A 14508-nucleotide genomic window follows, 5' to 3' on the forward strand; every position below is an offset into this window, starting at 1 on the left:
GGATCTGAAAGGATATATGTAAACAGTATGCCAGAAACCAGATGGAGCTATTACTGTACCTATAGTACTTACCTAGCCAATCCTGTTCAATCTTTTAGGGGAAATTAAAAAGGGGCATGAGGTCAGTTTACATTTATTTTTATTTTATTTAACCTTTATTTAGCTAGGCAAGTCAGGTAAGAACAAATTCTTATTTACAATGACGGCATACCAAAAGGCAAAAGGCCTCCTGCGGAGAGAAAAAAGTAATGTTGGACAAAACACACATCACGACAAGAGAGACACCACAACACTACATAAAGAGAGACCTAAGACAACAACACAGCATGGCAGCAAAACATGATAACACAGCATGGTAGCTAAACTAGGGATAATTCAATGGTAATTCTAGTATTATAAGAATTTAAAGGAGACCTATTTGTGTTGAACCTCCACGCTTACGGCTTCAGTTCCCATAATTACAAACTTTACCGTGGGTTCCTGTAGTTTGGTGACATCAGTAGGTTTAGATACAGTACTTGAGAAGGACCAACACCACTGTACCTGGTGCTTAGTGTCACTGTAATACATTACTTTTCCACACTGCTACAACACCTCTCATGGTGGGGTATGTATCCCAGTTTGTAATACATACCATTATAAGACCACGGTCCAGGGAGTTCCCCATCAGCCCAATAGGCTCTTGCCTAATTTACACAGGATGGAGGTTTCAATAATTAAGGGGTCACCTGTAAAAGACAAGTAGCAGACATTCGTAGGAAAACTATAAGAACAAACAGTACGTAGCTAGTTCAGCATGAGCTATCTCAGCAGAACCTCCGGCGTATAAAGCCTCTTGTCAAATGGTTTCTATGAAGTCATACAGTAGCTGTCACATCACAGGCACTGTCCTCTGATGAGGAAATTCATAATTGCTGTTCAAGTGAAACAACAAAGACACTACCTTGGACAGGAAGTAAGGTTCATGTGAGATACTACCAACGTTATGGTTTTTTTGGGGGGTCCAGAACAGTTTGTTTGCGTTTTGCTTTTATTGATCATGTTCATTTAACACATAAAAATAAACATTTTAATATTTATTATAATGTACATGGAAAAGAATTGGCTAAAATCTAATACAAAATTAATATTACAGTATCTCATCCAAATAACGATGGAATCACTTGACAAACATTACATTAATGATACAATGATTTTGTTTTGATAGCATTCTCATTTACTTGAAGTGTGTACAGTATAGCATTGCTACATTTACATTCTCCTTGGTATCTCCTTAGATTCTCCTGGCACATCTTGAGATAACATAACAAGTGGTTTTTGCAAACATGTTCATATATTTAACAAATAATAAACTAAAAAGCCTATGATAGTGATATGACTTTGAAACTATTGCCATGGTTGCAATAACAGTTAATTTTTGCAGAGTAGCTTACAAGAAGCACAAACTGCTTTCACTGTTGTGGACACTAGATTTGGCGATGATGATTATACGGTTTATTTACAAAAAAAGTGCAAATATCATTGCTGTGAAATCTTATGTACATTAAAACAGCATAAATATTGATATGGAGCAGATACCAATGGGATAATTCTCTAGTTACTGGAGAACGAGACACATTCAAATGTCTACATATGCATTTAATAGTCCAATAACTACAGTCTTCCAATTTTCTCTAGTCCTTGTTGAGTTCCTCTGTTATTCTTGTGCCATTCCATAAATCTCGTTGATTTTCTCCTGGAACATTTTGACAACAACCCCCCTCTTTAGCTTCATGGTAGGTCCTGGAGAGAAGATAGAAGAAATAATGGACTTACTGTGCTCTCAAAATGGGTGTCCTCGCTTTCCTGTGCTTCTTCAATCACAACATTTGACTTCCTCAACAGCTTGGTAGAAAGATTATGCAAATATGCAATGGTATCCACAGGAATGTTGTTTGGTATAAAACAGTCACAAGACTGCCGCATCAGATACTGTCCATGATAAACATTACTGTCAAAACACTTACTTACTTCTCTCTGAGTTCTTTGTAAAAGTGTGTCAAATTATGAAAAAGCAAATGATCTATTGAAAATGACCTACAACCTCACAAGACTAGCTTTAGTTTAGTTATCTAGCTTTAGTTTAATATATATTTATTTTAATCCCACAATGAACAAAGAAGCACACAAAATCAACTCACTAAGATGAGGAAGAAAATGCGATCCAAGACTATTTACTGCTCTCTTCTGTCACATGCTCAAACAGACAGAACCAACCAATAAAAACCAGCCACTGATTTCTCACACTGACTGACTCACCCAGTTCCCCCCCGGATATGGAGAAATCTCTGTCCAAAATGACCCACTTCTGGACTCTCTGGGCGTTGGAGGTGGCCTTAGCATTCACGCGCTCTATGCCCTCCTGGATGGCCTTGTAAATAGCTGGTTCCTTACTGGCTATGATCTCAGAGGCCTTGGTTGCCGTGACGCCATGCTGCTGGCAGAACGCCACAGACTCTGGGGTCAGCTCATCCGTCGGCTCACCATTGTCGTCGACTACACACTACGGAGGGAGAGTGGGGTCAAAGGTTAGGAGTGATCCAGGAGTTGTAGTATTTGCTGAACAGAGCAAACATCAAATAGCCTGGTTCCAGATCTGTTCGTGCTGTATAACTATATTCTAATTGCTTAATAATTCTAAAGCAAGAATTCTAAAGCATGCCAATGACCATAGGAGTTGGCAATACAGGACACATCTAACATTTGAGGCCTTACTTTGAGCGTGAGCATCATGGAGAGGAATTTCAACTTGTCTCCGAGCAACATGGCGTTGCTGATGATGGCGATCTCTGCTTTCACTGCATCCTCAATTGGTACAGGTGGGATGTTCTCTCCTCCTGCTGTTATGATAAGCTCTGCAGGACAAGAGATTTCATTCTTAGGATATTTAGATCATAGGTCTACATTTTACATTTACATTTTAGTCATTTAGCAGACGCTCTTATCCAGAGCGACTTACAGTTAGTGCATACATTTTAAAAAATTCATACCCCCTGTGGGAATCGAACCCACAACCCTGGCGTTGCAAACGCCATGCTCTATCAACTGAGCTACATCCCTGCCGGCCATTCCCTCCCCTACCCTGGACGACGCTGGGCCAATTGCACGCCGCCCCATGGGTCTCCCGGTCGCGGCCGGCTACGACGGAGCCTGAATTGAACCAGGATCTCTAGTGGCACAGCTAGCACTGCGATGCAGTGCCTTAGACCACTGCGCCACTCGGGAGACTGTCTACACAGTGTTCTACTATCAAGAATGGTCCACCACCCAAAGGACATCCAGCCAACTTGGCACAACCGTGAGAAGCATTGGAGTCAACATGGGCCAGCCTCCCTATAGAACAACACCTTGTAGAGTCCATGCCCCGACATATTCAGGCTGTTTTGAGGGCAAAAGAGGGTGCAACTCAATATTAGGAAGGTGTTCCTAATGTTTTGTACACTCAGTGTATTTGAAATACTACGGTATTATCCGTAAAAAAACACTGTATTAAATACTACAGTAAGATTTTAAAACTATAGTAGTACAACAGTATTTCATTTGCATATACTCCACCCATTCCCATCCCCTATATCCCTATTTGTACCACCCATGAGTGAGACACCTACATGCGAAGTATATTCCCTACAGGTTATAGAGAAGTGCAGAGGCTCTGAAATATCCGATCAGACTCCATTCCTACCTACCTACAGGTTATGGAAAATTTGCTCAAGGAAAAAGGCCCACTTCTATGTCAAAGATAATGAAACAAAAAACACTAAATACTACAGTAATATCTGCAAAAACACTACAGTAATTGCTATAGTATATACAATAGTTCTTACTACAGTATTTATACTATTTTACTAGAGTATACTACAGTCATGTCCACAAAAACAGTACAGTGAATACTATAGTATTCTATGGTCATGTCCACAAAAACACTTCAGTGAATACTATAGTATACTACAGTTATGGCCGCAAAAACACTTCAGTGAATACTATAGTATACTACAGTCATGTCCGCAACAACACTACAGTGAATACTATAGTATACTTCAGCAAAAACACTAAAGTCAATACTATAGTATATAAATATAGCAATACTACAGTATTTAGAGCATAGTATACTATAGTATTTTTTCATATGAGGAAGTTACCCTTAGGCACAGACTTAGGATCAGGAGAAGGTACATAAAATTTAACGTAGATCAGTGTCTAGGAGCAACTGCATCCTATTCCCATTGACACCCAGCACTGGCAGCCATGTTGTATAATGGCTACTGTATATACATCTATAAAATAAACTATAAGTAAGTACTATACCCTTTATCCTCCCTGTGATGAATAGGAAGTTGTCCTTTGTCGTGCTTGCCCAGATCTCCAGAGTGCAGCCAGCCCTCCTGGTCCAGGGCCTTCTCAGTCTTCTCTGGCTCGTTCAGGTAGCCCATGAACACATGACGCCCCCCAGAAACAGATCTCACCATTCCCATCCTCGTCTGGCTTATCCAACTTGGTCTGGCAGCCAACCACTACCTTTCCACAGCTGAGGATAACATCACGGTGAGACCGAAAAGCAAGAATGTTTATTAGATGTCACTTCATATCTGATGGCTTATCAGTATCAATTAATTCTTTGCTATTATGCAATGATAGCTTTGTCAACTACAAATTAATTAATGTAACTGTCATTAAAAATGTCAGTTCACATCCTAGTTTTCCAGTTGCTGACCTCATGATCTTGAAGTTATTCTCCCAGGAGATGGTGTGAGGGCCGGTGCTTTCACTCATCCCATACAGCTCATACAGGGGGAGGCTAAGGCTCATGAAGTACTCCAGAGTCTCCTTAGTGATGGGTGCGGCCCCCGTTAAGCAGTTCTTGCAGCGGTCCAGGCCCATGGCCCAGCGAACCTTCTTAAACACCAGGTTGTTTGCCAGCATGAAGCCCCAGGGCACCAGGTTCTCACTGTAATCCACAACAAACAAGGAGGAATACCACACATTGTGGAAAATATTAGGGGTGGAATTTAATCTAGTTTAGGATGTAAAAAATGCTATTTGGGCGTGAGTGAAGATGCATGTTTTTTCTAATGTTATTGATAAGATCATATCTATGGGTGAAACAAATCAAAAATAATTTGGTGCACTGAAAATATGCCTTCTTTCTGAAGTGTGGGTTTAATGAACAACAACAACCTGACATAAATCCTTACCCATTCATGGCACTGTAGCTGACTTGCAATCCGATGGATTTAGCCCAGTCAGCCACTCTTTTCTTCATACCAGAGGACTTGGCACCGATGGCTTTCATCTTCTCCTGCATCTTCTCCCACACACGGGGAACTCCCAGGAAACTGGTGGGGCGCACCTCTTTCAGAGTAGTCCCCAAAGAGCCCTATGAAATCAGAAAGTTACCAGTTATCAAGTCATATAAAGTTACCCCAGTCCCACCCTTCCCAACCCAGTCAAAACCAAACCACCACACCTCAATCAATTATTGCCTTAGTAAACAGCATTTTGAAAGGAAAGCAATGCACAGCATCATTATCTGTAATATAACAGTTAGGGATTCTGACCTTCAGGGCGTCTGGGTCTGCGAAATATGTTGCCCCTGCAAATCTCATAGCGATCCACATGTCGTTGACCTGGGCAGCTACATGGCTCAGGGGCAGGTAGCTCACCACGCACTCCACACCATGTTGCAGACCTGTCATGGCGCCCGCCGCATTTGAAGTCCAGGTAATCTGAGGAGAGAGTCAGATGAGGCTTTCAACCAATGTTATTACAACCTCCTTTACCACAGAGGAAACTATAAGATGTTTTGTTTGTCCTTTACTTGATGTGAACAATACATGGATAAAACCGTGACACTTTCACATACTGAATCCAGTGCCCAGTGGCCCAAGAGCTATCTCCACTATATAGTACATATAATGTGTCTGAGGGCGTCACCACATTCTGTGAGGATGAAGGAGGAACCACCTGGATAGTGCGGTACAGTAAATGTACATGTAAATATAGACCTTTTTCCTGACTAGTCTATTTTTAGTGCATTCAGGAAAGTATTCAGATCCCTTAACTTTTTTCAGATTTTGTTACGTTAAAGCCTTATTCTAAAATTGATTAAATTGTTTTTTTCGATCATCAATCTACACACAATACCCATAATGACAAAGCAAACACAGGTCTTTAGACATTTTTGCAAATGTATTACAAATAAAAAACTGAAATAACACTTTTACATAAGTATTCAGACCCTTTACTCAGTACTTTGTTGAAGCACCTTTGGCAGCGATTACAGCCTCAAGTCTTCTTGGGTATGACGCTACAAGCTTGGCACACCTGTATTTGGGGAGTTTCTCCCATTCTTCTTTGCAGATCCTCTCAAGTGTTCTGTCAGTTAGTCATGTCTGAGCACAGCTAGAAAATACGGAGCGTTGCGCCGTGATTGGCTCAGTGTTATGTCACTCATGGGGACACTACGTCACCGCCAAGTCTAAGGGTAGAGCTAGATAATTCAAGCCCCTTGCGTGCTGCCATAGAGTTACATTAGAAGTGCCCATCCAAGAAGGCTCAAGGTCATTGGCCACAGATAAAATGACGTAAAATCACGTTACATCTACAGTAGCTTTGATTGGACTGATCATGTTAACATCATACTTTCAAAATCTTAACTAGCAGTCATCATCATTAATCAAGTCGACAATCTACTGGCAAATCCTTTTTAATCCTTGTCATATGAAGATAAATAATGAAGAGAAATTATAGATAAAATGTATCGGTGCTCATCAGCCATTGGACATAAACATTACACAACAAGTTGCAAATTCAACAATGAGTGGGTTGGAACGAATCAGTGGCTAACTGCAAGCATTGCAAAGCAATCATTAGCCTGCTATTCAGTGGAGTGGCTGTGTGGTCCCAAGTCTAAGATTAAAGGTCTCTTTTCATGGTTTAAATGATAAACATTCAACATTGGCCATGCTGTCAATGAAGCATGATTTGTGTCGCGCTCAAAACAACTGTTAACTCGGAACTGCAAAATCTGACTTCAGTGAGTTCAAGACAACTGGGAACTCGGGAAAAACGAGCTACGACTGGGAAAATAAGTTTTGAACTTAGTTTTGAACTTTCATCCAACTCGGAATTGTAAATCCGGAACTCGGGCCTCTTTCTAGAGCTATGACCTAAAGATCACTGACGTCATCATGATTCAACCTTTTCCCAGTTGTCTTGAAAGCACCATAAATCCAGAGAATGCCAGACTTTGATGACAAAGTTTGATGACAAAAATTGCCCACGAAGGACCGCTGCGCCACCTTCCTGTTCAAGTGAGCACAGCACAACAAGGTGAGTCTAAAAAGGTATTGTATGCTGCTGCATAAATAATGTAATATGCCAGGGAGATATGTATGCTGTAGCTAAGAAAGTAATACTAAGTGTATGTTGTGTAGTAAGCTGTTAGTAGCCCATGTGCCTCACCTAATAATTTGGTCGATTTTCACCTCTTAATTTCGCCTACTGTTCTGACTTGGTGGTGCACATGTAGCCTATAACCTGTTTTTGAGAAATGTAATCATCTAATATTGTAAGAGCTTTCATTGTCTGCTTATATGCCCCCTTTATTTATCCTACGGTTCTGACTTGGTGTACAGGGAGAACACTGTAAGAACGGCCCATGTTCTGAATTCTGTCGCTGTACATTTCAAAAGTGCTGAACAAATAGTTATATTGACTACGTCCGTCCTAGCTCGCTCATTAATGTCTTAATCGAAATTACGGATTGCCTCTTATCTGCTTGTCGTCCCCTTATGCCATTGTTTGTACATCTCAATTGTCAGTAGAAACCACATTTGTTTAAGCAAGTCAGCCATATCAGCTATGTTTTTTTAAAGGCAGTAAATGAGTCTGAATGAACTGTTTTCGCTGCCAGACAAGGCTCTGCTGATAGCCAGGTGTAGCAGTGGTAAGGTGTTGGGACTGCTGTTGGGACTCTGCTGTTGGGACAGCTTTATGTAGGCCCTAACAGTTTGTGGGCACCATTTGTCACCGTTATAGTGCAATGAATGTATTGTTTAGTGTTGTGTTGTGTAGTGTAGTGTAGTGGCTTTGCTGGCATGCATCCCACATTATTTTATTTTTTGCCCCACCAAGATTGAAATCGCGTACTGATCATGTCATTGTCAATACTCACATTGTCATGGCTTAGCATGACCCCTTTGGGGTTGCCCGTGGTTCCAGAGGTGTAGATGAGCGTACAACACTGGTTAGCCCTCTGACTGTCCACCACGGCATCCAGCAGTTCATCAGACACCTCCTCGCCCAGCTTCATAAACTCAGCCCACTGTAGGAGGACAGAGGTTGAGTCAATAACACCTGATTCACAATATAGGGCCAATCTCAACCGTACTGGCTTGGATATTTTATTTTCACATTGTCCTTTTCAGAAGGGTTCCATCAACTATGGTGGATGCGTAATCAAGCCAGCCCAGTACAGCTTGACTTGGCTCAGTTTGCTCAGTAATGTGAAGGGATTAAGAGTCTCACAGTAACAGTTACAGTGTGTGACAGGAAATATTGTGTACTACAATATTCAAGGAAATACTGTGTGCTACTAACATTGCTATATCCGTTATGCAAATCAGGAATGTTTTTTTCCCGGGCGGCTAAACATGATGCTGCTTATAGATCTTCTTCATTTCAATACAAACTTACAGTGTACAGGTTTGGCAGCTTCTGTTGCAGTTCATCCTTGTACTGAACAATAGCTTTCAAGTGTGGAAGCTGGTCCTTAATCTGAAAGGTATGGACAAAGTAGGGAATTTACAGTGGGGAAAAAAAGTATTTAGTCAGCCACCAATTGTGCAAGTTCTCCCACTTAAAAAGATGAGAGAGGCCTGTAATTTCCATCATAGGTACACGTCAACTATGACAGACAAAATGAGAAAAAAAATTCCAGAAAATCACATTGTAGGATTTTTAATGAATTTATTTGCAAATTATGGTGGAAAATAAGTATTTGGTCAAAAACAAAAGTTTCTCAATACTTTGTTATATACCCTTTGTTGGCAATGACACAGGTCAAACGTTTTCTGTAAGTCTTCACAAGGTTTTCACACACTGTTGCTGGTATTTTGGCCCATTCCTCCATGCAGATCTCCTCTAGAGCAGTGATGTTTTGGGGCTGTCGCTGGGCAACACGGACTTTCAACTCCCTCCAAAGATTTTCTATGGGGTTGAGATCTGGAGACTGGCTAAGCCACTCCAGGACCTTGAAATGCTTCTTACGAAGTATCTCCTTCGTTGCCCGGGCGGTGTGTTTGGGATCATTGTCATGCTGAAAGACCCAGCCACGTTTCATCTTCAATGCCCTTGCTGATGGAAGGAGGTTTTCACTCAAAATCTCACGATACATGGCCCCATTCATTCTTTCCTTTACACAGATCAGTCGTCCTGGTCCCTTTGCAGAAAAACAGCCCCAAAGCATGATGTTTCCACCCCCATGCTTCACAGTATTCATTTCCCCACTGTATAATTAATCATTTTGGCACAAAATCAATACATGTATAAAGAGACTATGTTCACTCGATCTACTTACAAATACAATTTAGAGCGCAGTATTGGATTATTGTAATTTTAAAATCTTCGTGTTATGGGGTCTCACCTGGAGGATTTTGAGGAGCTGTTTGTGGTTCTCCACCACCAGGACGTTAGCCTCACAGTTGTCTGCCACATACTGACACGCCTCGGGGAGTTGGTGGTGTATATGCCTGCAGCAAAACCCTGGCAGACCACACACATCAGGTCAGACAACTTTCTTATTGAGGTAGTTTAGACTGTGATTGCTGTCCTTGGAGTGTGTGGGATGAATTAGCCTTCTATGAGTAAGCAGCTGGTTGTCTAAGTCTCACAGAATGCAGTATGAACAATAGTGCAGGGTAGTGCATGGTAAGACAGTGCATGCTATATGGAAAATTATTGTTATTATTACCCAGCCAGGATACAGCCGATGTCTGAGATGAACCACTCGGGAGAGTTAAAGCCCAGAATACCGACGCCATGGTAACGCTCCAGCCCCAACTACAGTAGAGGGGGGAAGAGACCGAAATAAAAATGTATAATCAATGAGAATGTGGCACACTGCCTCATTTACTGTTGACCTATATGATGCTTTGTAAACTACTCCACTTTATCGCCTCTCCGTGACAAGTAACTTTAGCTTTGAATCTAACACACCCAAGTGTTGGTTTTCACCAGCACCATTCTTACAAGGAGACAGAAATGACAATGGGAGAACATTCTTTCTGCTGTGCAAACATTCATAATCCCCTCTCTCTGGAGGTCAAATTCTAAATAGTCCATAGCCTATTTGAAGATTCAGTGATGTTAACAGATCTGCATTATATTTAATATTCTATTAGAATTCACTGGCGCAGTTCAAAAATACTCCTAGGCCTCGAGCCATTGAAAAATACAGAGCACATCCAGGTACAAGTACATCATAACATAGAGCATAGAAAACCTTTTCTATTAAATCTCACGCAAGCATAGACCATAGAGCAACTAAAGAGCACAGACACTCACACAACTACATCAATATACAGACCTTGAGGAAGCTCTTGGCGCCGCTCGTGCACTGCTGGTAGTACTCCCTCCAGTTCAGGGTGACCCACTGCCCCTCTTTCTTGGACGCCACCGCGGGCAGGTCTCCATAGATCTTCACCGTCTTCAAGAACATCTGGTGGACGGTCATGGGGCCTCGGATCCGGCCCCGTCTCAGCCATCCTCAGCTTGACTGCCTGGTCCCTGGAGGTGCACCAGAGCTGCTCTGCTGGGGCCAGGGACACATCCGACAGCTTCAGGGGGCACCGAGGCACCTGTAGTAAGGGGACAGCAGGGGTAGCAGTTGCCTGTCATCAGTGGTCGTTTATGGAGTAATCTTAGAGACTAGTATTCCCCTTCCCTGTTCCCACAAGAATGCAGTGGAATGCAGGTAGGTACAGCTTTACTCCTTCCTCCTTCGCAGCCAGTGTGAAGCATAAATATTTGGGCTGCCTGTATCAGATTACTTCAGAGAATGTCCCTGCCTACCCACCAATCAGGTTTTAGTGTTGAACATTGCTCTGATTAAATAGAAAAGGTTAAAGTTGATTGATCGAAAACAAAAAAAGAATTACAGGCAAAAGAAAAGATTTCTCATAGTCATAGATCAAATAATAATTGACTGTTCATGAGTGTCTGCAACCCTTAAATGATTATGCTTTCAGGCACAGTTCTGTCAACCTGTTTCACAAATGTCTTTATAGCTGCTATATTATGAATTACAAAACATATATCATGTGCCTCTTACAGGTGATAAAACATATGTTCTGCTTCAGTTAGGTTGAGTCAATATCCTATTTTTTAAAAAATGTATCCCTACCACCATAAGCTGCTATTACCCTGAGAGAGGATCCCTTGAGGTCCCTCTAGTCCAGGTGATCTGGGTGGTTTGGCTGTTGCTTCAGGTATGCTTGATGGGGTTATCACTGCAGGTTCTACAGCAGCTGTCTCCTGGCTGTCTTTGTCTTCTCCATCAGACTCTGACTCAGAGTTTGGTTGTGTATGTTCTACTACTCCTCCGTTGACGAGGGGACTGGAGTAGATATCCTTCTGTTGGAGTTTCGCAACTTGTGCTAACTGTTTGGTTTCTCCAAGAGGAATGTCACTCACACAACTAGAATCAAAAACATGAAAATAAAATATACTTTAAATGAATAAACACTCAGTAATTAAATACTGTACCATTATTTGGTAAATATTAAGTAATAATAAACTGGTATTTCAACAGTCCTGACAGAATTAGTCTCCAGCATAGAAGGTTACGATAGGTCCACATACCTCTCAGAACTCTTTTCTACGACAGGAACCCCATTGGTGACAACGGAATCCTGTTGGTCAGACATCTTGTAATTGCTTAAATAAAAGAGGTCAAATATCTATATTAGACGTGCAAAAACCGCTAGATCATCAAATTAATAAAATATCTAACTAGGTTGTGCAAAGGCTCCTGATATTCTACTAATTTCAAGAAAATAAGTGTTCCCTCCTGGATCCTTATATGAGTGGGTATTGCAACATGACATTGTCAGAGGCAGTGTGCCAATGGCTGCTTGGTTAGATTGATAAAGAATGGCGAAATTAAGGGGTTTGTGCCAAAAACATGTAACAATTTGCAGAGCTTTTTCCAACCTTTAACTTAAATACAGTAGGTTACACCAAGACAGTTGACCAAGAAAGTGACATTGAAAAAAGGGTCTGAGACAGCTAAGGGGTGAGCATGCATTTATGCTGAGAAACACTTTTTGTCTTATCTTCAAAGGCAGATAGATCTCAGTCAAGATTCTGTTCAGTAGTTATCTTCATACACACACATAATAAATGTGTTGGTTATTACATGTGTTCAAATACAACATTGGCCCAAAGCTTGTATTGAAGTGTATATAAAGTAACATGCTGGGTTACTTGTAATGTTGGGTTACTTGACCATGATCCTTCATCATTATCTCTGACATGAAGTCAATCAGGCTATGATGGACAATTTCAGTGAAATTATGCCATCTAGTGGTTTTATCTTGAAATTGTGAAGACAATTTTCAAGCGGAGCAGCTATAGTTTAGCTATGACATTCAGATCATAATGATAACATACCTTGGGTATACAATATTGCCAATACATTTTTAAACATGTATGGAGAGAAAGATGCGGTTAAAATTCAAACAAGCAATTAAAATGTTGAGACATAGAGCTTATAACAGCGATATGAAATTTGAATCTGGTTCATGAGGACATTGCTCTATCACTATCACCACTTAAAATAGAAAAGGACAGAAGATCTGACCAGATAGATCAGATAACTATGGCCAAGATTTCTCTAGGGCAAAGTTCATCATAATTGCAAAATGATTCCCTATGCTATGTGGCAATATAGTAGCCAATAAACTTTTGCACAGAATTATGCAAACATTACTGCTCACTGACATTTCTGCCAAAAAACAATTAACTGTAATACATAAATTGGATAGAATCTCTATGCTTACCTCTTAACAGATGATCTATTACAGGTAGCAACTTGACACAAAAATATACACCTGTAGCTATGCTCCTACATGTCCATTTAAAATATTGAAATATATTTTAGAAATATTTTCATAGATGCTCACAGTCTGTGTGTATCTCACCAGCAGCAACAGCCTCAGAGGGACCCAGGCTAGCACTAGAGAGACCTTGTAGCAGGAGACAATAAAGAAGAAGCCTGAGCCTGTTGGCCAAACAATAAAACACGAGGAACCTGCTTGGTTCAGTTTAGTTCTAACATGGTTTTACATTAATGTCCTGAGATGTAGGCTAGGTCATGTTTGTTTCTTTCTATATACTGTATATCTTAGGCAACCAACGCTTGCAGCTATTATAGGCTACTGGTCAAATTTTTTCACTCTGAACATGCCTTCGCCACTGAGATTCAAACATTATATATGGTGAAGGCTACTGTATCATTACCAGAGGGCAATCTAAAGGTCAAAATCACAGTTACTCTTGGTTTTAATGGTTAGACAAATACATCCCAGCATCAGTCAATGCTTTGCTGTAGACGCTGACTACCACATTTGTCTTAATACTAAATATTCACAGAGGTTTATAATGCAAGAACTGTCCAACTGTTTCAAATTGATTTCACAAACCAAGACAGACAGACAAATGACCCCTGTTCACCACTCTGACATGTGAGGAAGGACTGTAGGAACATGTTGCAAGAGCTGTCTGTGAGTTGTAGATTGAGGTGGTGCTCTAACACATAAAAAAATAAGCATATTGTGAAAGAGTCCAAGGACACATTCAAAAAGAGTAGTAATATTCAGCAGAATATTATAATACCATTCTATTGAATAAAGACAGAGAAGATATCCTACCTTGTTCAGAGACCTTGTTCAGACAGGGACAGACAGAGGCAGGTGCTATACGATATCAACTTGGCAGGAGAGAGTGCAGGGCAAACTTGGATGGGCCTCGATGTGATGTGCACAACATGGGACCCAGGACAGCAGCTGATAAGCTTGTGGAGGTCTTGTTCGGGGGACAGTACCGTCCCACTCAGGTCCGTCCGCACTGTTACGTAATTTCCCCAACACCTACTAAGGGTCAAATGGCTAGTTAACAATCCACCAATAGATTTGAAATAAGGTTCCCTTCCGCAGCCATATGTGCTGGAAACTGACAAGGAGGCTGTGTGGGGGTAGCAGACTACATTATAGCCTAAGGATCTGAGTTAAGCCAGTGTTGACATTGCTGTGCCTGTTTAAGTAAATGTAAAACAGTTTTAAGACTAATTTCATGATCTTTGTTGTGCGTAGAGGACAAATATTTCTGATTAAAAGTATATTCTAAGAATATGAAGTAAAACCACCACTTTCGGTTAAGACACTGGTCATTTAGACTGGACCAAAGCAGCCC

The 14508-nt window shown here is 41.0% G+C and overlaps 1 protein-coding gene and 1 long non-coding RNA gene across 2 annotated transcripts; both read right to left on the reverse strand.

Moving 5' to 3' along the window:
* Positions 1–1063: 1063 nt before the first annotated feature.
* LOC121584659 (long-chain-fatty-acid--CoA ligase ACSBG2) lies at positions 1064–10817 on the reverse strand. The gene is given in 16 exon segments (XM_045225649.1): positions 1064–1782; positions 2299–2542; positions 2755–2894; positions 4345–4381; positions 4383–4484; positions 4486–4564; positions 4751–4984; positions 5232–5413; positions 5595–5762; positions 8213–8362; positions 8734–8814; positions 9683–9771; positions 9774–9802; positions 10010–10098; positions 10625–10787; positions 10789–10817. Coding segments are annotated over 16 exon segments (1887 nt in total). The 5' UTR covers positions 10803–10817; the 3' UTR covers positions 1064–1696.
* Positions 10818–11478: 661 nt separating this feature from the next.
* LOC123492722 lies at positions 11479–14196 on the reverse strand. Its single transcript, XR_006661846.1, has 4 exons — positions 13968–14196; positions 13221–13283; positions 11899–11973; positions 11479–11734 (listed from the first exon to the last, which is right to left on the reverse strand). It is a non-coding gene; the product is annotated as an uncharacterized LOC123492722 (long non-coding RNA).
* Positions 14197–14508: the final 312 nt, after the last annotated feature.

The sequence above is a fragment of the Coregonus clupeaformis genome, chromosome 16, assembly GCF_020615455.1.
Source record: "Coregonus clupeaformis isolate EN_2021a chromosome 16, ASM2061545v1, whole genome shotgun sequence".
Classification (NCBI taxonomy): domain Eukaryota; kingdom Metazoa; phylum Chordata; class Actinopteri; order Salmoniformes; family Salmonidae; genus Coregonus; species Coregonus clupeaformis.